Below are 23,117 nucleotides of genomic sequence, written 5' to 3'. Positions count from 1 at the left end.
CCAAACGTCAGCCTCGAAACCTTAATGACTTGGAGAAGATCTGCAAAGAGGAGTGGGACAAAATCCCTCCTGAGTGTGCAAACCTGGTGGCCAACTACAAGAAATGTCTGACCTCTGTGATTGCCAACAAGGGTTTTGCCACCAAGTACTAAGTCATGTTTTGCAGAGGGGTGAAATACTAATTTTCCTCATTAAAATGCAAATCAATTTATAACATTTTTTACATCCATTTTTCAGAATTGTTTTGTTGTTATTCTGTCTCTCACTGTTCAAATAAACCTACCATAAAAATTATAGACTGATCATTTCTTTGTCAGTGGGCAAACTTACAAAATCAGCAGGGGATCAAATACTTTTTTCCCTCACTGTATGCCTCAGATCCTCCTCCAAATAACTTCCTCATGGGTTGAGACTCAAATGGCATCCTATTTTGTATAAATTGCACTACTTTTGACCAGGACCCATAGACATTTGGGATGCACTCATGGCCTGTACGGAGCAGGGCCAGGGTGAAGGATTCAATCACTCTCTCTCACACCCTCCTTTCCCCCTTCCTCACCTCTTTCCTTCACCCCCTCTTTCCCTAACCCACGCTCTATTCATATGACCTATGCCAATCTCTCATTCTCTCTTTTACGAACTCCCCCCTCCCCCTCTTTCTACAACCTATCCCAATCTCTCTCCCTATGACCTACCCCATTGTCTCTCTCCCTATGACCTATCCCAATCTCTCTCCCTATGACCTACCCCATTCTCTCTCCCTATGACCTATCCCAATCTCTCCCTATGACCTATCCTATTCTCTCTCCCTATGACCTACCCCATTCTCTCTCCCTATGACCTATCCCATTCTCTCTCCCTATGACCTATCCCATTCTCTCTCCCTATGACCTACCCCATTGTCTCTCTCCCTATGACCTATCCCAATCTCTCTCCCTATGACTTACCCCATTCTCTCTCCCTATGACCTATCCCAATCTCTCTCCATATGACATATCCCAATCTCTCTCCCTATGACCTACCCCATTCTCTCTCCCTATGACCTACCCCATTCTCTCTCCCTACGCCTTGCTCTATTCTGTGAATGGCTTGATCTTTAATGGTGGGCTGGTTTCCATACTACACAGGCCTCTCTGCCTCACCCCAGGCCTGCTCTCTGCTCCAGGTAAGTCTCTCCTCTTCTCTCTCTGACCCCCTACGTCGTTGCTCCTCCTGGGCCAACTGGCTGGCTTTATGAGGGGGTCTGGTTGTAGTCAGAGGGCTATCAGATGTGGCTCTTTGTCAGACTCAGCAGGGTCATGAGTTAGGACTGATACAGAACATCAGATGGAGAGAGGACAAGGACTTGAACTTCTAAAGGGGCTCTGTTAAGGTATGGCTTTGTGATACATGCCAAGAAAGACATTCATGTAATTGGAGAATGTACGCTCTCACAGCCTGAAAGTAAGACATCAAATAAACCATAGAGCAAACATGAAGATTCCATATGAATTTACAACAGTTGTGAGGTAGTTAAAAGACATCGCCCAAGGAAGCAGCGTTTTTAACATTACGTTGAAACGCGTTGTGATTTAAGCTTTTAAGTGATTTCAAACCTATGGTGATAAAACTCCAATAGATCTCTCTAATGGTCTCCTTTACATTATGGCTTCCCCCATAGACCTCATATAACGTAGCCCTGTTGCTGAACAGGCAGTGTGATCCTACCCAGAGACAGAGTCGAGAACCTCTCTCTCTCCAACCCAAAAGCTTACCAGAGAAGTGACTAGTAGAGGGGGTGATTGCGTAATATGTTAAAGTCAGGACTTTTGGGGAAGAGTTGATCCTCTTTTTCTCTCTCCTGGAGATTAAAGCCTCTAATGTAAACTAGCTCTCCTCAGCTGTCAGCTGCTGCGCACATAAAGTCAGGAGAGAGATGAGAGAGCCAGAAACACCAGGACATGGAGATAAACACAACAAATACAACGCCTATGTGCACTGCACTGAACACAGAGGGGGGATGTTAAATGTAAAATCCGACCCGAGTTCAGAGATCAGCTGCTCTGAGCCCACAGAGATCGAAGATGGAAATGATGTAATCTGTGCTGGGATCAGTGTACTGAAATCTCTGAGCGGTGTGTTCCGTATAATGCTGCTGCCACGAGGGCTGGACTGTCCTTGGAACCACAGTCCCTGTGTGCATCCCAGCTAACAATAAGCTGATTTTGAACTGCAGTGCTTTGTGCACATGTCATAATGAGAGATATGGAGCAACTGTACAACACCATGCTGTAATGTGCTTTATGTAATACATGCTAGGACATCTGGGCCTGCATTCACAAAGCGTCTCAGAATGGGAGTGCTGATCTAGGAACAGTTCTACCTGTAAGATCCTAATGAATAAGATTATATGGACAGGGGGATCCTCATCCTAGATCAGCACTCATACTCTGTCACACTTTGTGAATATGGGTCCATGTTGAAGAAGAGGTACCTGAGTGATTTTGGACTGCATGGAGGAGACGATGGCTGAGGGTACTTGTTTCTCTTTCTCCTGTGAGCCGTCCCTAAAGAGAGAGGGAGAGACAGAGAGAGACAGGCAGACAGACAGAGGGAGAGAGATAGAGAGGGTGGGGAGAGAAAAAGAGAGGGGGAGAGAAAAAGAGAGAGGGAGAGAGGGACGACAGAGAGAGGCATGTCAATAGAATCTGTATATGAAAGGTGGTCCTTCAGTGTTTCCCCTATATGCAATTGGGGGTCATTTTTACGACTTTGTCCTTGTGTTTCATGGCTATTTACATTGTTTTGTTCACAAGCTAGGTTGTTTTTCCTATGTAAAACGTTTTCAGTGTAAACGTAAATGACTAAAACCAGATATAAAGTCTGTAGACAAGATAATGGAGCTAGGGCTGACCCCATTTATTCGACTGGTCGATTGTTTGGTTGATAGGCTGTTGGTCGACCAATATTTTTTTTAGTCGAGCAATAGCAAATATATATATTGTTAGATTCTAAATAAACAGAGTAAAAACTCACAGACGGCTAGTAAAGCTCAAACTACGTTTATTCACCCCATGGGTCACACAGCTGCATAAGACCAAGACATATTCACACAAGCACTGGTTTTTAAACCTTCCTCCTATCTTGAGTCTCCATCTTTTTTATGGCACACAAGACACCTGTTTTATTTGTGCCCATCTCAGTGAACGTCTCTCTCCAGAACACGTTCTCTCCCGCCAACCTGTGCACATTCATTGTTTCATAACTTCATTGTGTGAATTGTTTGCGTTTGGTTATTAGTGTCTATCAATTCCCCATTACATATATCACCAGTAGTACATTTACCGTTAATTGCTATAATTTCTAATCTACAATGTTTGTTTGGTTACGGTAATGTCTGTTAATGCATTCAATATATTATTATTCCAGAGTGGACACGTTGTTTGCAGAGCACACAACCTATGCTACACTTGTGAGTTTTGTCAATTTAGTCATTGTCTTTTGTTTGGAGCGCTCCTGTCAATGTTAAGTAAGGACGCACACCTGATTAAGCATAGAAGTAGGTCTATAGGCTACCTGGCTTGCTCGCAAATGTAGGCATATAAATGTGCCCATTTGGGGATCTGATAGTATTTCTGATTGGCTTAATGCACCACCACTAATGAGCTGTGGAGCTTCTCAAAGATGTGTTTTCTTCACCTCAAACAGCAAGCAAACAAAGCCTGTTTTTACATCCATTGAGACAATTTATTTGAAAAATCTTTAGAGCTCTCTCCCTTTCGATAACCACACAGCGTGAAAGGGAATAATGTAATGCTCTGATACAGCGGAAATGTCATAAATTAGGCCTACCTGATTACTTCTTATCCCTTGCGCAAATAGCCTACAGCTGTGTCTGTCCCGAGCTCACTGGCGCAGGAAACTGAGGGCCCAGAATATTTTAGACAATGTTGCAAGGAGCTTCAGGCCGGACCCAAGTTAATAGTTGATACACTGTTTCAAGTTCGTTGCAGACAGGCCATACATAGCCAACGTGATTTATAAGATATTTATTTTTAAATCAGGATATTTTCTACCTGCAGGCTGCAATGTTTTTGTTTGTTGGCTTTATAGGCTATTTTTAAATAGTTGGCAATGGCAATAGAAGTTAATTTTAGGTTTGTATCATTAGCCCTAAATGGAGCAATATATATTTTAAAATAAGATAATCTTTGAAAACTAACAATCACCAAAATAAAAGGTTGACAGTTAGGGAGAATCTAAAATTCATAATATATAATTTTTAAGTCACTCAGATAGAATAAGAATATGGTAATAGCCAAGGCCAAAATAAATTACAATTGCAGGAAACTAGCTTTAAACTGTAAAATGTTCTCTCAGCCCCATGGCAAAATGTGTAGAATTGCAGGAAACTAGCTTTATAACAGCAACATTTTGTCTTTGCGGCCTCTAAAACCATGCCATTACCTTGCACTCTACCACACCCACACACTAACTTTGCCACCGCTGCTGAAGAAAATCCTACGGGAAACACTGTCTTTCTACAGTATTCATGGGGACTGCTTGCTGAGTGCTGTAAAACTGGACAGACAAGCAGAAAGAGAGCGAGAGAGAAAGATAGAGCGAGAGAGTGGCCCTTTAAAAAAAAAAGATTTACCAAAAAAAAAAGAATATGCTCATCACCATCTATGTACATGAGTGCGTCTGGGCAGATTGCTTTAGACAAAGCTGTGCTTCCACAGCTTTCATGTTTCATTCAACAGGTCATCAGTCACATTGGCCCAACCAGCCACTAGAGACACTACCAGAGACGACAGCCGTAGAATGCCCTGGCTATATCCCAAATGGCACCCTATTCCTTATGGACCCTGGTCAAAAGTAGTCGACTGAATAGGGAATAGGGTGCCATTTGGGATGCAAACCCTGTCTAACACTTCAGCTCCACTATACGCGTCGTGTTGCTTTGCCAACAGGGTGGCGTCAATGTGACGTTGTACCTGCTACACAGAGCGTGTTGTTTTGAACGCAGAAGAGCAGATGGGAAGACATCTTAATTGTATTTTCCCCTACTTTACAGTAACATATTCATCAATTATGTGTAAGTACAAAATAAACTTTATTTCTCATTATTTCAATTCACAATTCGTCAGCCATCGAGAATTGAACCTCTGCGATTCTGCCATTGGACGTGAGGCAACGCGAGCGCAACACAGGCAGTTTAGCAGCATTCATTGATTTCAAAGGAAGCGGTCACTCAAAGGCTGATGGCAGACGGCAATGCCGGACGCCCAATGGCTATAGTGTAACAGCGCCGTAATGCTTTGAAAACGACTGCAAAACACTTGCGGTGAAAACTGTCAAAACCCAAACGGAAAAATACAAATACAAATCAGGTTTAGATAAATCCTATCATTGCTAATGGGACAGACTGATAGCTTTGTTTGTCTGTAGAGATAGAGTATTTAAATTATTCATTCTCATTCTGGGGTACAGGTGTGTGTGTGCCATCTGGCCAACCCAAGAGTGTCATTTAAGAGTGTCATTGATTCATAGCATTAGATGTTAGGTCAGGTAGCCTACATGGACATGGCCTGCACTGTATTCATTGAATGATTCAACAATGTGGCGGAGGCAGCAGCAGAATGAGGAGATGAGAAAACAGCCCTTGCCTTATTGTCTAAGAAAAGTGAGGAGAGATGAAACCCCAACTTAATTAAGTCTTCAATCAATAGCCTAACTGTTAAATGTACCTGGCTTTATAAATCATCAATATATCTACAGAATAAGATAGATCCTGTATCTGTTGCCTGTTGGAGTGTTTGTTTAAGAGCCTACTTATTCCTTGAGCGCCTCAAGCAATGACAATTTCACAAATTCAGCTGTTTTTAATCTTTGCTTTGATGTAATTAAGGCTTTACACTTTATTTCGTTAGAACAGCCTCTCTGGTATTATTTATAATTTATTTTGTGTTGTTTACACTATTCACATTTTTCTGAAAAATAATGTTAATAATTATTTAACGCTATAATTACAATAACGCTCTTTTTTTCTTGATCTCCATCTTATTGTTATTATTATTATTATGATCATAAGTCATGTCATTATCATTAGTAGGCTTAGTATAGCAGCCTTGCATAACCACCATTGAGCTGTAGGCCTAACAGCGCATCCTGTTTCGTCTTAATACCGTATGTTACATAGGCCAATATTTCAATACTTATATACTGTAGGCTACTGTTTCAATCAAACATTCATTGTTCCTGTCATCACACAGCATACGAGTCATTCATTATTTGAAATGCAATCCAGCATTTTAGTTTTATAATAACTAAATTATAATTTATAATTTATTTAGTGTTGCTTACATTGTTCCAAACGGTCAGAATAATTATATTGTAATCTAAACAGCACCTGTTTGGCACACATAATATGAACGCAGTGCTTGCTCCTTACCTTATTTTCTTGATCTCCAGTATTTTCCACAACTAGTCAAATTTATTCCACACATCTGACTTTCCCTTTACCTCCTGAGCAACTAGTAATTCCCCCGTTTCGAGTTTCTGTCACGTCCTCTGCATCCATTTTGTGGTCACATGTATTATGGTGTTCAGAGTTTGTTATAACCAATTTACTGATGTGATCATGATATGTTATAGGTCAGGCCCTATTGTGCCCTATTTGGAAGTGATTCATTTTACTGGGGGAAGTCGGGTAATGTAATTATGTGCATGAGCACAACATCTGTAATTTTAGTCCTGTCCGAATCTGCCATTTCAGTAATTTTTACATGGCAGGAGAGTAACAATTCCAGCCAGAATAACCTACTGTTTTTTGTAGAATTACAAGTCCTCTGATAATACTAGTCCCGTTCTAATCGACATCCCTGTGTTTTGAGAGAAAAGTCTGAGTTTGACAGGTGTTGCTCTCGGTTTGCGCAAGAAAACAACTGATTCAATAAATTGAACTAAATTCTGTGCATAAGCTACAGTTGAAGTCGGAAGTTTACATACACTTAGGTTGGAGTCAATAAAACTCTTTTTTTCAACCACTCCACAAATTTCTTGTTAACAAACTATAGTTTTGGCAAGTATGTTAGGACATCACATTTTTCCAACAATTGTTTACAGACAAATTATTTCACTTATAATTCACCGTATCACAATTCCAGTGGGTCAGAAGTTTACATACACTAAGTTGAGTGTGACTTTAAACCGCTTGGAAAATTCCAGAAAATGATGTCATGGCTTTAGAAGCTTCTGATAGGCTAATTGACATCATTTGAGTCAATTGGAGGTGTACCTGTGGATGTATTTCAAGGCCTACCTTCAAACTCTGTGCCTCTTTCCTTGACATCATGGGAAAATCAAAAGAAAGCCAAGACCTCAGAAAAAAAAACTTGTAGACCTCCACAAGTCTGGTTCATCCTTGGGAGCAATTTCTAATCACCTGAAGGTACCGCGTTCATCTGTTCAAACAATAGTACGCAAGTATAAACACCATGGGACCACGCAGCCGTCATACCGCTCAGGAAGGAGACGCGTTCTGTCTCCTAGAGATTAACGTACTTTGGTGTGAAAAGTGCAAATCAATCCCAGAACAACAGCAAAGGACCTTGTGAAGATGCTGGAGGAAACAGGTACAAAAGCATCTATATCCACAGTGAAACAAGTCCTATATCAACATAACCTGAAAGGCCGCTCAGCAAGGAAGAAGCCACTGCTCCAAAACCGCCATTAAAAAGCCAGACTACGGTTTGCAACTGCACATGGGGACAAAGATGGTACTTTTTGGAGAAATGTCCTCTGGTCTGATGAAACAAAAATAGAACTGTTTGGCATTAATGACCATTGTTATGTTTGGAGGAAAAAGGGGGTCCCTTGCAAGCCGAAGAACACCATCCCAACCGTGAAGCACGGGGGTGGCAGCATCATGCTGCGGGGAAGGGGGGGCTTTGTTGCAGGAGGGACTGGTGCACTTCACAAAATAGATGGCATCATGAGGAAGGAAAATTATGTGGATATATTGAAGCAACATCTCAAGACATCAGTCAGGAAGTTAAAGCTTGGTCGCAAATGAGTCTTCCAGATGGACAATGACCCCAAGCATACTTCCAAAGTTGTGGCAAAATGGCTTAAGGACAACAAAGTCAAGGTACTGGAGTTGCCATCACAAAGCCCTGACCTCAATCCTATAGAAAATGTGTGGGCAGAACTGAAAAAGCGTGTGCTAGCAAGGAGGCCTACAAACCTGACTCAGTTACACCAGCTCTGTCAGGAGGAATGGGCCAAAATGCACCCAACTTATCGTGGGAAGCTTGTGGAAGGCTACCCGAAACATTTGACCCAAGTTAAACAATTTAAAGGCAAAGCTACCAAATACTAATTGAGTGTATGTAAACTTCTGACCCACTGGGAATGTGATGAAAGAAATAAAAGCTGAAATAAATCATTCTCTCTACTATTATTCTGACATTTCACATTCTTAAAATAAAGTGGAGATCCTAACTGACCTAAGACAGGCAATTTTTACTAGGATTAAATGTCAGGAATTGTGAAAAACTGAGTTTAAATGTATTTGGCTAAGGTGTATGTAAACTTCCGACTTCAAATGTATATATTAATGGCTTTTGTTTATATGTTTTGTGCATATGAATTGAATATTGCCAAATGCATCAGTAAAAAATATTAAGCCTATTTAATGCAACCCTTGCTGTTAATAGACCGCAAAGCAGCATACAACTGACCTAAACGTTTGGAAATGAAAGTTAACTTTCTCATCCATAGCCTTAAAACACATCTCAAGCGTAATTGCATTGTTTAGCTCACATCCGAAGGCTGGGGGCATTGAGGACGTTCTGCGGATCGCTAAAATATCCTAATGATTATGATCACACTTCCTCAATTCAAATATTATACCGACACTATACCAAAGATGGTTTGGTATGGTTTAGAAACTTGGGAACCAAGCTGGAGTTATCAGTGTGGCCCTATAACCTGAACATGTTGAAATACTGCATCTTCACTCCTAGAATAAAAACCTCCAGGCTTCCGTCATGCCTGTCAATTTATTGAACAAAAATAAGAATTACAGGGGGCAGTCTGGAAAAAAACGAATCCCGTCCTAATCGTCCTCTGGAATAACGGACATTTTGGAGTAATAATTACATAACCAACATTCTCTAGTTATACTAGGCCAGTGCGAATAGGTATTTGGTCACGTGCATGCAATGCATACATGTGTCACGTAAAGAGATTAAGGGTTGAGGGAATAGGGAATGTTTTTCCTTAACAAATGAGGGATTTCGGTAACAGAACTTTTCAGTCAGAAATGGCTGTAATTATGTTGCAGCTTCAGGAACACAGACAGCGCGATAAACACTTTGATGCTCTGTGGTGGTGCTGCAGTATGGAGGAGAGACAGACAACGGGTGCTAGTCACAGTCACTCGCTGTCTTTTTTCATCTTTTTTCATTTATTTTTTACAGCGCAGCAAGTCTGAGCCCGGAACCGGCACAATCAAATCAATTGCTGGTCGAACTCCCTCTAGTAATTTGTGTCTCTTAATTATTTAATCAAACAGTGTGCTTAAAGCATCAGACAAGCTCAGAGTATATACAAAAGCATGTGGACACCTCTTCAAATTAGTGGATTCGGCTATTTCAGCCACACCCGTTGCTGACAGGTGTATAAAATCAAGCACACAGCCATGCAATCTCGATAGACAAACATTGACAGTAGAATGGCCTTACTGAACAGCTCTGTGACTTTCAACATGGCACCATCAAAATCGTCTGTCCTCGGTTGCAACACTCATTACCGAGTTCCAAACTGCCTCTAGAAGCAACATCAGCACAATAACTGTTCATCGGGAGCTTTTTTAAATGGGTTTCCATGGCCGAGCAGCGGAACACAAGCCAAAGATCACCATGCGCAATGCCAAGCGACGGCTGGCGTGGTGTAAAGCTCACCGTCATTGGACTCTGGAGCAGTGGAAATGTGTTCTCTGGAGTGATGAATCAAGCTTCACCATCTGGCAGTCTGACGGACGAATCTGGGTTTGGTGGATGCCAGGAGAACGCTACCTGCCCCAATGCATAGTATCAACTGTAAAGTTTGGTGGAGGAGGAATAATGGTCTGGGACTGTTTTTCATGGTTCGGGCTAGGCACCTTAGTTCCAGTGAAGGGAAATCTCAATGCTACAGCATTCAATGACATTCTAGACTTCCAACTTTGTGGCAACAGTTTGGGGAAGGCCCTTTCCTGTTTCAGCATGACAATGCCCCCATGCACAAAGCGAGGTCCATACAGAAATGGTTTATCGAGATCGGTGTGGAATAACTTGACTGGCTTGCACAGAGCCCTGACGTCAACCCCATCAAACACCTTTGAGATTAATTGGAACGTCGACTACGAGCCAGGCCTAATCGCCCAACATCAGTGCCCGACCTCAGTAATACTGTTGTGGCTGAATGGAAGCAAGTGCCCGCAGCAATGTTACAACATCTGGTGGAAAGCCTTACCAGAAGAGTGGAGGCTGTTATAGCAGCAAAGGGCAGACACACTCCATATTAATACCCATGATTTTGGAATGAGATATTTGAAGAGCAGGTGTCCACATACATTTGGTAATGTAGTGTAGTTGATTAAAACACATAGGATGTGTCAATATATGGAAAAATACATTTTTTAAAATTTTGAACAATCGATCGGTCGATTTTTTGTTTGTTTGGGACAGCCCTAATAAACAGCCTGGTGAGGTGGGGTGCTTTACCTGGAGAGGCTGGATGTGGGGCTGGTGGGAGGGGAGGCGCTGGGGGACTTCTTGGGCCTGCCAGGGGATGAGGAGGGGGAACAGGAGGAGCCCTTGGTCTGGAGCTGGCCCTTAGAACTCTTACTCTTCCTCTTCTCATGAGGGGACCTGGGACACAGGGAGGGAGGGAGGGAGGGAGAGAGAAGGAGACATGGCGAAATTGCCCAAACCCTTTCAGGAAGTAATGGATTGAGAGACAACAGACACTCACTGAGCTGCTGGAGCTCAAACTGCTACAATGAATACAGAAATGTAATTCTCTCACAGCATTGTCCCACTGTTTCCCCTTTATGACTGTTTCCAAGGTTCCCATCCCTACCTACCTGGATCTGGAGTGCCTCCTGGGCAGAGCAGTGTTGTTGCCAAGGCGACAGGCGGCGGGGCCGTAGCGCTCCCTCTCCCTCTCCTCACGCCTCCTCTCAGACGAGCGAGCCCTTCTGTCCCCCCTGTCCCTCCTCCCAGGAGACCTGGAGCGAGACCTGCAGACAGACGACGCAGGGCATGAGAGATGGACATGAACACAGAGACAGAAGGAGGGAGGGGGGGTGGGAGGGGGGGTGGAGTAAGAGAGGGAGAGAGGTGGGAAGAGGGGACACAGATGGAAGGACAGAGAGGAAAACTCAATGCAACATAAAGAACTGAAATTTACAGTATTTTCCCCAGTGCCTGTGGCCAAACTGTCTTTTCTCTAGTGGTGAAGCACTGAGACCACTGAGGAGAGACTGATGACAACGGAGGGTGTGTGAAATACTCAAGTGGAGAGGGAAATTGCAACTAGCAGCTGGTCTCTGGGGCTGACCTCCCATGCCCCAGCCTGCTCCCTGGCCACCTAACTGCCCCCATGCCCTGTACTCTGACCTCTACTGCTCTACCCACCTCTTAGTTTTATTACCAATCAGAGCACTGTTCATGGGTGGGCTCATAGTTACTATAGTGAGATTGATGGCAAAGAAAACATAATTTTGAAACTGTTCTACGAGTCTCCACATAATAAGTAGAGTTGACCACTTTTCACTTGTAAAGTTGTTTAAAGGACAAGGTCACTTTTTTTTTGTTACTCTTTAGAACCCATAGTGGTTGTCGACTGACTTTTAAAAAAAATACTATAGCAGCCGCGAACTGCCTTGTTTTTCTAACAACAATATCTGTGTCAATCTCGCGAAATTAACTTGCAAACAACCTGCTGTCGTATTCGCGTGGCTGTTATCATCAACCAGAAACCGGAAACAGGGTATGCTGTCATTTGTCTTTTTAAAGTTATTTTTCACTTCATTACTCAAAATGAAGGCGCCGAAGCGAACATGACTTTTCACTGTGTTTTTAAAAGTGGTAGGAACTTATATCTGTTCCAGAGCTTGTAATGGATTAAAACAAGAAAATGGGCAGGGTTGACCATCTTGACCAACTGAGGAGCTATTACAATGTTGGACACACAGGCAGAAGATGGTGGATGTATGTGTTTTGGGGGATGCTCAACATTGCCATCATAAATGCGTACATTGTGTGTGGGACCCTGCAAAGGCTCCTTCCCAGAAACTGCAGGCATTGATCCCTGAAGGCATTCAAAATGCAGCTTGTGCGTTCACTTTGTGATGTGGCAGGAAGAGGGGAGCCCAGAGTGTGGCACCAGGGCGCGTGGACCGAGTTGTAACTCATTTGAAAGCAGGTGAAGTTTGAAGGGCACAGGAGAGGGTGTGTGGTGTGCATCCGGAGTGGACGCAGGCCAAAGAGTGGGAGATGTGTAGACACCTCCTTTGGGTGCTCTATGTGTTCTGGGCCACTTTGCAGGATGGGGCCGTGCTTCCAGAAGTTCCATGACATGTTGTAGGCTAAATGCAAACACTAAAGTGGCAGTGTGAAATATGAATTTGTCCTACAAATCATTTAGGGGAACTGTGTACTTTTTAAAATTGTCTCTGAACAGTTGTGTTTGTATCTTCTCTCTTTATCTGTCTATCTAATACTTGTTGCATTCACTGAATTGTTGTCAAAGTAGGCTACTATTTCTACATTTTGTGTCAGGCCTGGTCTGTACTAAATCTTATTGAGAGGTTATTTACATTTTGAAATAGTCTCTGAATAGTTGTTTGCATTTTTACATTGTTACAGAAGTAAGAATCGTTTCAATCAAATAGCCTACTTTGTGTGGGTTTTGAAATACTTTCTGAATATTGTCCTCTGGTCATATTTTGGATAACTGTTTAAATATTTGTATGTAAGTAATATTTATAAGTATAATATATTTTACTTTGTACATTTTGACTAAGTAATTTAGTCAAATGTACTCTAGGGTTTTTTGTTATGTTGAGTGTTAATCATTTTTTGATAGTGTCTTTACACAAAGGAAGACGAAATGAGTGGTATTCCTATTCCTGTTGAGGTTGTGCTCTTTAAAACTACAACTTGTAATTGTCATTTGTTCTTTGTTTTTGAGTTATGTCTGTTTGTTTGAAATGTGTGAGAACAGCAGCATTCTAGAATTCTATTAGGGTCTAAAGGGGTAACCAAATCTGTATTTTGGTAGTAAATAGCATGTTCTAGAAGTGTCCAGTCCCTTTTCTGTGATTTCACTTGGTTTTCAGAAACATACCCGACCAGCGATACACTTTCCACATGCTTGTTCTGCAGTTGCAGGGGCACAGAGAAAGCATTGACAAAGGTTCCAAAAACACCCAAATACGTCCTTTTAGAAACAGCAATGTTCTTAGCGTCATGATGCAGGTCTTTAGATGTTGTACACATAAAATTGTGTCATTCCGAACTTTATCCGCAACGTTATAATATTCAATTTTGTTGGGACTCGAGCGACACTTTTCTGTGTGCGCATGCATGGGCTACGCAGAGAAGTAGTAGCTGGGAGTTTTTGGAGCGTTTGTTCATGTTTTATCTGTGCCCCTGAAACGGCAGAATGAGCATGAGGAAGTCTATCGCTGGTGGGGTAAGTTTCTCAAAACCAAATCGCAAAAAAAGTGTCTGGAAACGTCTGTAACATCTCATTTACATCCAAAACACAGATTTGGTAAAAAAAAGTTAAATTGTCCTTTAATGTTACCCTCCAGGTAAGCTCACTCTCCTTTAGATTGGATATATTAAGGGAGGACAAGAGGCCACTATGTAAATGTCAGTGCCTGTGTTCTAAATGCCCCCTATTCCTTATATAGCGCACAAAGCTCTGGTCAAAAGTAGTGCACTATATAGGGAATAGGGTGCAATTTGAGACGCATTTTGAGTGTCTACAGAGTGGTTAAATCACAGGCCCGCCCATCTCCCTCTCCCCCCTCTCTCTCCCTCTCCCTCTCCCTCTCCCCCTCTCAACCCAGACCCTAGCTCTTTATAATACAGGACAGCCATTACCATGGTGATTCAGCTGTTTCACATCCCACTGCCAAGAGCAACAATGACACCAAATGACTCACGCAATAATAAGTGACAAAAGCAAATCACATTTCTCCTGATTTAAAGGCCACCCCCTCCAACCCCCCCAACCAGCTACAAATGAGTGTTTATTTAAGAACACTAGTGTACGTGCATGTCTGGATACACTCTCACTCAGCCACAGAGACACATATTTAATGCACACACACAAACTGGCCAGACACAGATGAAAATGTAATCTAATGGGGCCGTTTAAAAAGTACTTTGCAGCTGGGGACACAGTGGACAATTGGACGAAAGCCAATTTGGCACGTGGATAAACACAAACAGAGAGGTCATCCTCTGCCATATGGGCTGAAGAAGTCGCAAAGTGAGCAAAAAGGACATTGTCAGAGGAAGGGGTGCAAGTTGAGGGCAATTTTAAATTCAGGGGAAAATCTACATCCACTTAGCCTGAGCAGAGTACCAAAGTATATGATCAATGACTCCAAACCTCCGTCAGAGACACTTTAAAGAGCAAATTGGATGAGTTCTGTCATTAGGCCTCTGTTGGTGCTCTCCAAACCCTGGTGGATATCACATCGAGACTCCGCCCCAAATGGCACCCTATTCCCTTTATAGGCTCCTGAGTGGCGCAGTGGTCTAAGGCACTGCATCGCAGTGCTAACTGTGCCACTAGAGATCCTGGTTCGAATCCAGGCTCTGTCGCCGCGACCGGGAGACTCATGGGCGGCGCACAATTGGCCCAGCGTCGTCCAGGGTAGGGGAGGGAATGGCCGGCAGGGATGTAGCTCAGTTGATAGAGCATGGCGTTTGCAATGCCAGGGTTGTGGGTTCGATTCCCACGGGGGGCCAGTATAAAAAAATATGTATTCACTAACTGTAAGTCGCTCTGGATAAGAGCGTCTGCTAAATGACTAAAATGTAAATGTAATAGTGCACTACTTTTTAACATGGCCCATAGGACTCTGGTCAAAAGTAGTGCACTAAATAGGGACTCAGGTGTCATTTACATTTTAGTCATTTTAGCAGACACTCTTATCCAGAGCGACTTACAGTTAGTGAGTGCATACATTTTTTTTCATACTGGCCCCCCTTCGGAAACGAACCCACAACCCTGGCATTGCAAGCGCCATGCTCTACCAACTGAGCTACAGGGGACGCATTTGGGATGCATCCTTAGGACTCTTAGTGGCTGCTCTGTCCCATCCATCCCAGAGTCTCCTACCTCATTATCTGTCCTGTATGGATGTTGTTGACCCCATCCTGGCCCTTCATGGGCCCACGGGGGCCTCTACACTCCACTGGTATTGATCTTAGACTGTCCCTGGGGCCAAGGGCCCCAATTAAACCCCCAGTGGTGAAGCAGGGGCTAAGGATGGGGGCAGGACAGACCTGTCAATGACTACAGACAATTTCAGAGGGCTGACAGGACAGAGGTGACCCTGAGACTAAGACAGGATGCAAATGATGGATGGAGAGGAGGGGAAGAGAGAGAGAGAGAGAGAGAGAGAGAGAGAGAGAGAGAGAGAGATGGTGGGAAAGTAGTAGGCCAGTTAATGAAGAGCAGCTGACAAGTTAACGATGGGGGCACCTCCCCCCATGTCACAGCCAGGGTCCTCATTAACCACAAGCCATCTGAAAGAGAGAGAGAGAGAGAGAGAGAGAGAGGAGCCCATTGGGCTGCTAAAGGCTAATGGTGTCGAGCAGTATGACACCAATAACCTCTCTCTCTGTATGAGTGTGTGGCTCGGTCTCTGTGTGACCGACAGTTATGAAAGGGTCAGAGACATGTGTGCATGTAATCCTTTCAGTATCTGACAGCACTCAGCACGTCACTAACAGAGCTGGAAAGGAGGAGGAGGAGGAGAAAGGACACGAGGAGGGTGAGCTGCCAGCTTAACTCAGTCGTCACCCCTGAGACCCAGACAGACAGGCTGCCTCTCAAATGACATAATATAGTGCACGACTTTTGACCAGGGTCCTATTCCCTATTTACGGCACGACTTTTGCCCAGGGTGCTATTTGGGATGCACAAAAACAGAAACGCAGCCAGCCAGCCACCAGCAGGAAGGCTCCATTTCCAATACATCATTCTCAGGATTAGTAAGGGAGATGATGGAGATTGAGATGGGGTGCCTCTTCCAGCCTCCCAACACAAAAAAACGCTGACTGATTATGTGAGTGCTCATTATCAGCGATCCATTTCACTCTTCCATTTCACTCTTCCACGGCCAGGATTTTCAAATGTTATTTGACTTTCTCGGCGAGGAGAAATAAAACAGAATAGGGGATGAAATGTGGCGTGCTTGCACATTAGAGGACTGCTATCTCTGACACGAGGCTAAGCGGAGGCCCCCTTCTCAATCTAAGCCCTTTAATTCACATACCGTAAGTGATTTAAAACCTCGGGCAGAAACAATTACATCTCAGTGAAATTACATTAAGGCTCGTCAGGATGACACGAGGTGGGCATAATTACAGCAACTCCAGCCGCTGATAATGACAAATTGGCCGTGATTTCCAAAAAGAGAATGACAGGAGGAAGGGGGGAAGAAAACATTTGAGATGAAAAACTTGGAGAGTGTGTGGAGGCATCGGGAAACTACAGAGAGAAGAAGCCAATGTGAAAGAATACTGCCAGCCAGCCAGCCAGAAAGCCACTTCCTTCATTAGGCAGTAAGCACAGTATAGGCATCAGGTACTGTAGGTTCATAAACAGAGCAGTTTTATCTTGATGAATTATGTTCAAAAGTCTGAGCCTTAGGCCATCTTCCACTGCCCAATGTCTAATGACAACACCTATCCAACTGTAAAGGCAATGGTTGTAATGAGAGAGCCATAGGACCAGTTTCTTGTGGGGATAGGGGTAGGACCACTCACCTAGTCCTGCGGACCGTTCTGTAGGCGCTGGGCAGGGCGTGCTTGGTTTTAGACCGCGACCGGGAGCGAGACCGTGATCTCGCCAGTGACCTCTTCTTGTGTTTCTTCTTCTTCTTGTCTCTGTCTCCTTTCCCTCTGTCCCGCTCCTTCTCTGGTCTTCTGGAGGTAGAGGAGGATGAGGAGGAGGGTAGCAGGAGGGAGGAAGAGGAGGGGGGCTCTTTCCTTTTGAAGGCGTTGGCGTCAGGGGGTCTTTGATCAACTGGGTACACAGGTGCTCTGGAAGCCAACAGAGGGGGGACTGAGACGACGGGGGCCACTGGGAACATTGGCAGCTGTGGCTAGGATAGAGAGATGGAAAGAGAAAGAGAGAGAGAGAGAGCGAGAGGGATGAGCGGAGCAGAGGAGGAGGGAAAGAGGGCATATTAATGACAGACAGATCTGCACCTTGGGCTTTTCCTAGTTTACAGAGTGCAAGAAAATCAGAACGCTTCCCTCTCAGAATGAGGGGGCTGAGGATAGAGATAGAGAGGAAGTGAGGGAGCGATAGAGCTAGAGCGAGAGAGAGAGAGAGAGACGAGGGCATTACGGTGGCTTACGGTGATCTGGGAGACGCAATCTAATTCAGTCTGCATCTCCAATAAAGGTTGTGTGTGTATGTCTGCGTGAATGTCTGCATGTGTGTGTATGTGTGCACTCAACCGGCCCAGGTAAAAGGCAATGGCAAAGCCCTAGGGCCATGAGCTCCTAGTCCTGGCTCTGTCCATAATTACTGCTCGCTGTGTGTAGGTTCTGGTTGGTTCTTCCCTCAGACTTACTCAGCTGCTAATTAAAGACACTGGCTGGTTACACAACACAATGCAGCCTGATAGCTAGCACCCTGCCCTGCCTGGCTAACAAAACATAATGGCCCTACTCCACTGTCAGCACGAAAGTGCCTCTAATTACTTCAGTATGTGTCTGTCTGGTTAAATTAGATATTCTGCCCGCCGCTGGATCCAACAATGTAGTGTAACTGGGTGCCAATCAATGTAGTGCCACGCGCCATCAAACTGCACTCAAATTAAATTTAGCCATTGAGAGAAGAAAAACAAGGATTGAAGGCTGTCTAGTAGAAAACACAGTGGGTTTGTGTACGCAAGGACTATGGTGGGGACGATACCACTATCGTGATACTCATTAGTATCGTGGCAAGGAAACAAAACACAAAGCATGTTTAATTTATTTAGGAAAACAGCCCTAATATCGGAAACAAACATCATTATGTTGTCATCCAGAGTCACATTTTCCAAGCTTTATTTGCTATGGACTTGATTATGATGTGTAAGGTGTGTGCAATACTGGTGACATTGGGTATGGAAGTGTTCATATGTGGAACAAGAAAGAGTGTATTAGAGAGAGAGCGAGAGAGAGAGTGTGACTGTAACCGTATCTATTGAGACACGGCTCTGGCGACAGTGGGTCAAAGGAGCTCTCAGGAGACCAGGACACAATGTCTTCTCTTCACAGCATATTTAGAACCTACCCTGTCCCAATTCAGTGAAACAGGACTTCTTCTTCCTCCTCCTCCTCCTTTCTTTCCCTCATGTGGAATGAGTGAGAGAGAGAGACACGTTCCTCCCTCCCCTGCTGCTCCAGACAGAGCAAGAGGAGAGGCGAAGGAGGAGAAGAGGAGAGAGATCTGTGTTATTGGCTTTGATAACGGTTTCAGTATGAATATTTGGCGGTGCGGTGCGCTGCGGTGGCTCAGGTCAGATAATGAGGAGGATGGCTGGGGTTTGATTTCACTTTGGGTTAAAAATAGCATGACATTTGGGTAGGTTTATCCCAAAAGGCCATGGAGAGAGGAAGAGAGGGAGGGGAGAGAGTGTCCGGTCTCGCACGCCTGCTCTCAGGAGATAGAGAAGGCTGCCCTCTCTGAAGCACACCTCCACACTGGAGAGAAGAAGAGAGGCATGCCAGTGTAAGGGAGAAGGGGACAGGGAAAGGGAGGAGGGAGAGGGATAGTGTGTTTCAGAAAGTGATGGAAGAAGAAGAGAGAGATGGATAGAGAGAAAGAGGGACACAGTCAATCATGAGCGAGAGAGGGTGTCAGAGGGACAGATATGGAGCAAAAAATGAGAGGGCAGACAAGGGAAAGAGAACTGGACAGAGGGTGATTGAGAAGGGTGATGAACGAGAGAGGGAGAGTAGCCAGAATCCACAACTCCCTGTGTGCAAATAAACTGCTCCAGGTCATCTTGCCTTGCCTGTTGTTGTACTATAATCGGGGCCAATCCACTTTGGCACCCCAAACTTTACCTGTACTTGGCAACACATCCCACCTGTGCACTGTAGCCCCTGACACCTGTTTGGCCTTGCCCACGCACACACCCACGCACACACACCCACGCACACACACTACCAAGAAGCCCGATTCCAGTGATGGCTCAAGCTCTACCATTCACTCTTAATACTCTTTGATTGGCTGGCTTTGACAGACTCAATATGTTTACAAGTGGTCCTCTGTAGCTCGGTTGGTAGAGCATGGCACTGGTAATGCCAGGGTAGTTGGTTTGATTCCCGGGGCCACCCACACATAAAAATGTATGCAAGCATGACTGTAAGTCGCTTTGGATAAACGCGTCTGCTAAATGGCATACACTACCGGTCAAAAGTTTTAGAACACCTACTCATTCAAGGGTTTTTCTTTATTTTTACTATTTTCTACATTGTAGAATAATAGTGAAGACATCAAAACTATGAAATAACACATATGGAATCATGTAGTAACCAAAAAAGTGTTAAACAAATACAAATATACAGTGGGGAGAACAAGTATTTGATACACTGCCAATTTTGCAGGTTTTCCTTCTTACAAAGCATGTAGAGGTCTGTAATTTTTATCATAGGTACACTTCAACTGTGAGAGACATAATCTAAAACAAAAATCCATAAAATCACATTGTATGATTTTTAAGTAATTAATTTGAATTTTATTGCATGACATAAGTATTTGATCACCTACCAACCAGTAAGAATTCCGGCTCTCACAGACCTGTTAGTTTTTCTTTAAGAAGCCCTCCTGTTCTCCACTCATTACCTGTATTAACTGCACCTGTTTGAACTCGTTACCTGTATAAAAGACACCTGTCCACACACTCAATCAAACAGACTCCAACCTCTCCACAATGGCCAAGACCAGAGAGCTGTGTAAGGACATCAGGGATAAAATTGTAGACCTGCACAAGGCTGGGATGGGTTACAGGACAATAGGCAAGCAGCTTGGTGAGAAGGCAACAACTGTTGGCGCAATTATTAGAAAATGGAAGAAGTTCAACATGACGGTCAATCACCCTTGGTCTGGGGCTCCATGCAAGATCTCACCTCGTGGGGTATCAATGATCATGAGGAAGGTGAGGGATCAGCCCAGAACTATACGGCAGGACCTGGTCAATGACCTGAAGAGAGCTGGGACCACAGTCTCAAAGAAAACCGTTAGTAACACACTACGCCGTCATGGATTAAAATCTTGCAGCGCACTCAAGGTCCCCCTGCTCAAGCCAGCGCATGTCCAGGCCCGTCTGAAGTTTGCCAATGACCATCTGGATGATCCAGAGGAGGAATGGGAGAAGGTTATGTGGTCTGATGAGACAAAAATAGAGCTTTTTGGTCTAAACTCCACTCGCCGTGTTTGGAGGAAGAAGAAGGAGGAGTACAACCCCAAGAACACCATCCCAACCGTGAAGCATGGAGGTGGAAACATCATTCTTTGGGGATGCTTTTATGCAAAGGGGACAGGACGACTGCACCGTATGGAGGGGAGGATGGATGGGGCCATGTATCGCGAGATCTTGGCCAACAACCTCCTTCCCTCAGTAAGAGCTTTGAAGATGGGTCGTGGCTGGGTCTTCCAGCATGACAACGACCCGAAACACACAGCCAGGGCAACTAAGGAGTGGCTCCGTAAGAAGCATCTCAAGGTCCTGGAGTGGCCTAGCCAGTCTCCAGACCTGAACCCAATAGAAAATCTTTGGAGGGAGCTGAAAGTCCGTATTGCCCAGCGACAGCCCCGAAACCTGAAGGATCTGGAGAAGGTCTGTATGGAGGAGTGGGCCAAAATCCCTGCTGCAGTGTGTGCAAACCTGGTCAAGACCTACAGGAAACGTATGATCTCAGTAATTGCAAACAAAGGTTTCTGTACCAAATATTAAGTTCTGCTTTTCTGATGTATCAAATACTTATGTCATGCAATAAAATTCAAATGAATTACTTAAAAATCATACAATGTGATTTTCTGGATTTTTGTTTTAGATTCCGTCTCTCACAGTTGAAGTGTACCTATGATAAAAATTACAGACCTCTACATGCTTTGTAAGTAGGAAAACCTGCAAAATCGGCAGTGTATCAAATACTTGTTCTCCCCACTGTATTTGAGATTTGAGATTCTTCAAATAGCCACCCTTTGCCTTGATGACAGCTTTGCACACTCTTGGAATTATATATATACACTGTATATATAAGTGAACGGAACTACATCCGAAGATTGGGTTCTGGACCTATAATCAATAAATAATTCACACTTATGGCCAACTGTGACGGCTGCTGGTACAATAGCAAGGAATTGTCTGGAGCAATAATTGGCCAGACCCTGCGGTTTTCCTGATGTTTCAGAGTTTAGAGGCAACATTTCAATGTTGTGTGTATGTGTGTGTTTGGCGGCATTCTGATGAGGGGACCCTGTGGGATGTGAGAGGAGGATAGGCTGAACACAACTCTAAAAACACACAAACTGTGCCAGCCAGGGAAAACAAGGCAATCACCTTGACTTGGAAGAGTTCCAGCGTTGGATAGCCATAGCCAGCTAGATAACATAGCATCCCTCTCTGTTTGAGCCGGGTGTTTGAGTAGGCTAAACTAGCTAGCTGCATTTGATGCTAGCTAAGTAAGTGAAAAAATATATACTAAGAAATATAGCTCTCTCTCTCTCTTCCTTAGTTTTGGAATAAATTAACTTCTCTCTCTTTGAGTCAACTACTCACCACATTTTATGCACTGCAGTGCTAGCTAGCTGTAGTTTATGCTTCTAGTACTAGATTAATTATCTGATTCTTTGATTGGGTGGAGAACATGTTAGTTCATGCTGCAAGAGCTCTGATTGATTGGAGGACGCTACCCTACAGAGTGCTGCTGAGACTACTGTAGACCTTAATTACAAAACAGTGTGTTTTAATCAATTATTTGGTGACAAGTTCTAATGTTTCACTATTTTTTTTAAAATCACTGAGATGGTCCTTCCCTTCCTCCTCTGAGGAGCCTCCACTGGTTAGAGTGTGGAGCCTTTGAGCCCGAGAGGAGGCCGTGTTTTGGCCTGTGCTGTGCCTGTGTCTGGTCTGGAGCTGTCGGAGCAAGACAGATAGAGCTGTAATCTGGCCAGGCAGCTTTAGGTCACTTCCCCTCTCTCCTTTCTCAGGAGCCCTGCACCATGTGGCCAGTTGATTGGGGTCGCCAGATGATGAGGGGATTTGCCAGTTCCTGAAAGCTTGGCTGAGTGTTTAAACACCCCCGCATATGGTCGGGTAATAGCCAACCATGGCTATCAGAGACAGAGGGACCGTATGAGAGGGAGAGGGAATGAGTGGGTGGATAGATTGATAGAGGGTGAGAGAAAGAGAGGTGGCGGGGGTAGAGAAAGGGGAGAAAGAGACTACTCCCTGCTGGTAATAGAGAGAAGTACACATGTGTAATCCCTGTACTGTAATGTGACATAGCCATTCCACTCCATATGGACAGCAGGATGAAGACAGATAACCTAAATCATGCATTATCTAAAAGTAATCCCAATCTCAAATCCCACCCTCCCCCTCCGACTACACTGTGAACAAGATGGTGCCGATGATGGTCGCCATGTTGCTAGCACCCAACCAACTTTGCAGTCTTTAGTTAATTTTAGTGTTATTTTTGTACGTTATTTGATCAGAAAGTTTCTAGTATTATTTCCTATGATGGAAAAGCTAGGTAGGTTGCAATGGAGCCCGCTCCTGTGGCTGAACGGCACTCGGGCTTGATGGATGTATCCCCGCCTTGTCATCT

General features: G+C 44.1%; 1 protein-coding gene across 1 annotated transcript in view; it reads right to left on the bottom strand.

Moving 5' to 3' along the window:
• The window catches only part of LOC311128668 (splicing factor, suppressor of white-apricot homolog), a 164,583-nt gene that overhangs the window by 6,947 nt on the left and 134,519 nt on the right, over positions 1 to 23,117 (bottom strand). The window contains exons 14-17 of the mRNA XM_084160864.1: positions 17,049 to 17,386; positions 11,114 to 11,269; positions 10,752 to 10,898; positions 2,474 to 2,546 (exon numbers count right to left, since the gene is read on the bottom strand). Of these exons, the coding sequence (XP_084016990.1) occupies positions 2,474 to 2,546; positions 10,752 to 10,898; positions 11,114 to 11,269; positions 17,049 to 17,386 (714 nt within the window). The remainder of the gene's footprint in view (positions 1 to 2,473; positions 2,547 to 10,751; positions 10,899 to 11,113; positions 11,270 to 17,048; positions 17,387 to 23,117) is intronic.

The sequence above is a fragment of the Coregonus lavaretus genome, assembly GCF_964263955.1.
Source record: "Coregonus lavaretus genome assembly, chromosome: 4".
Taxonomy (NCBI): domain Eukaryota; kingdom Metazoa; phylum Chordata; class Actinopteri; order Salmoniformes; family Salmonidae; genus Coregonus; species Coregonus lavaretus.
Note: the sequence above shows the minus strand (reverse complement) of the source record. Positions and strands in the feature narration are given on the sequence as shown.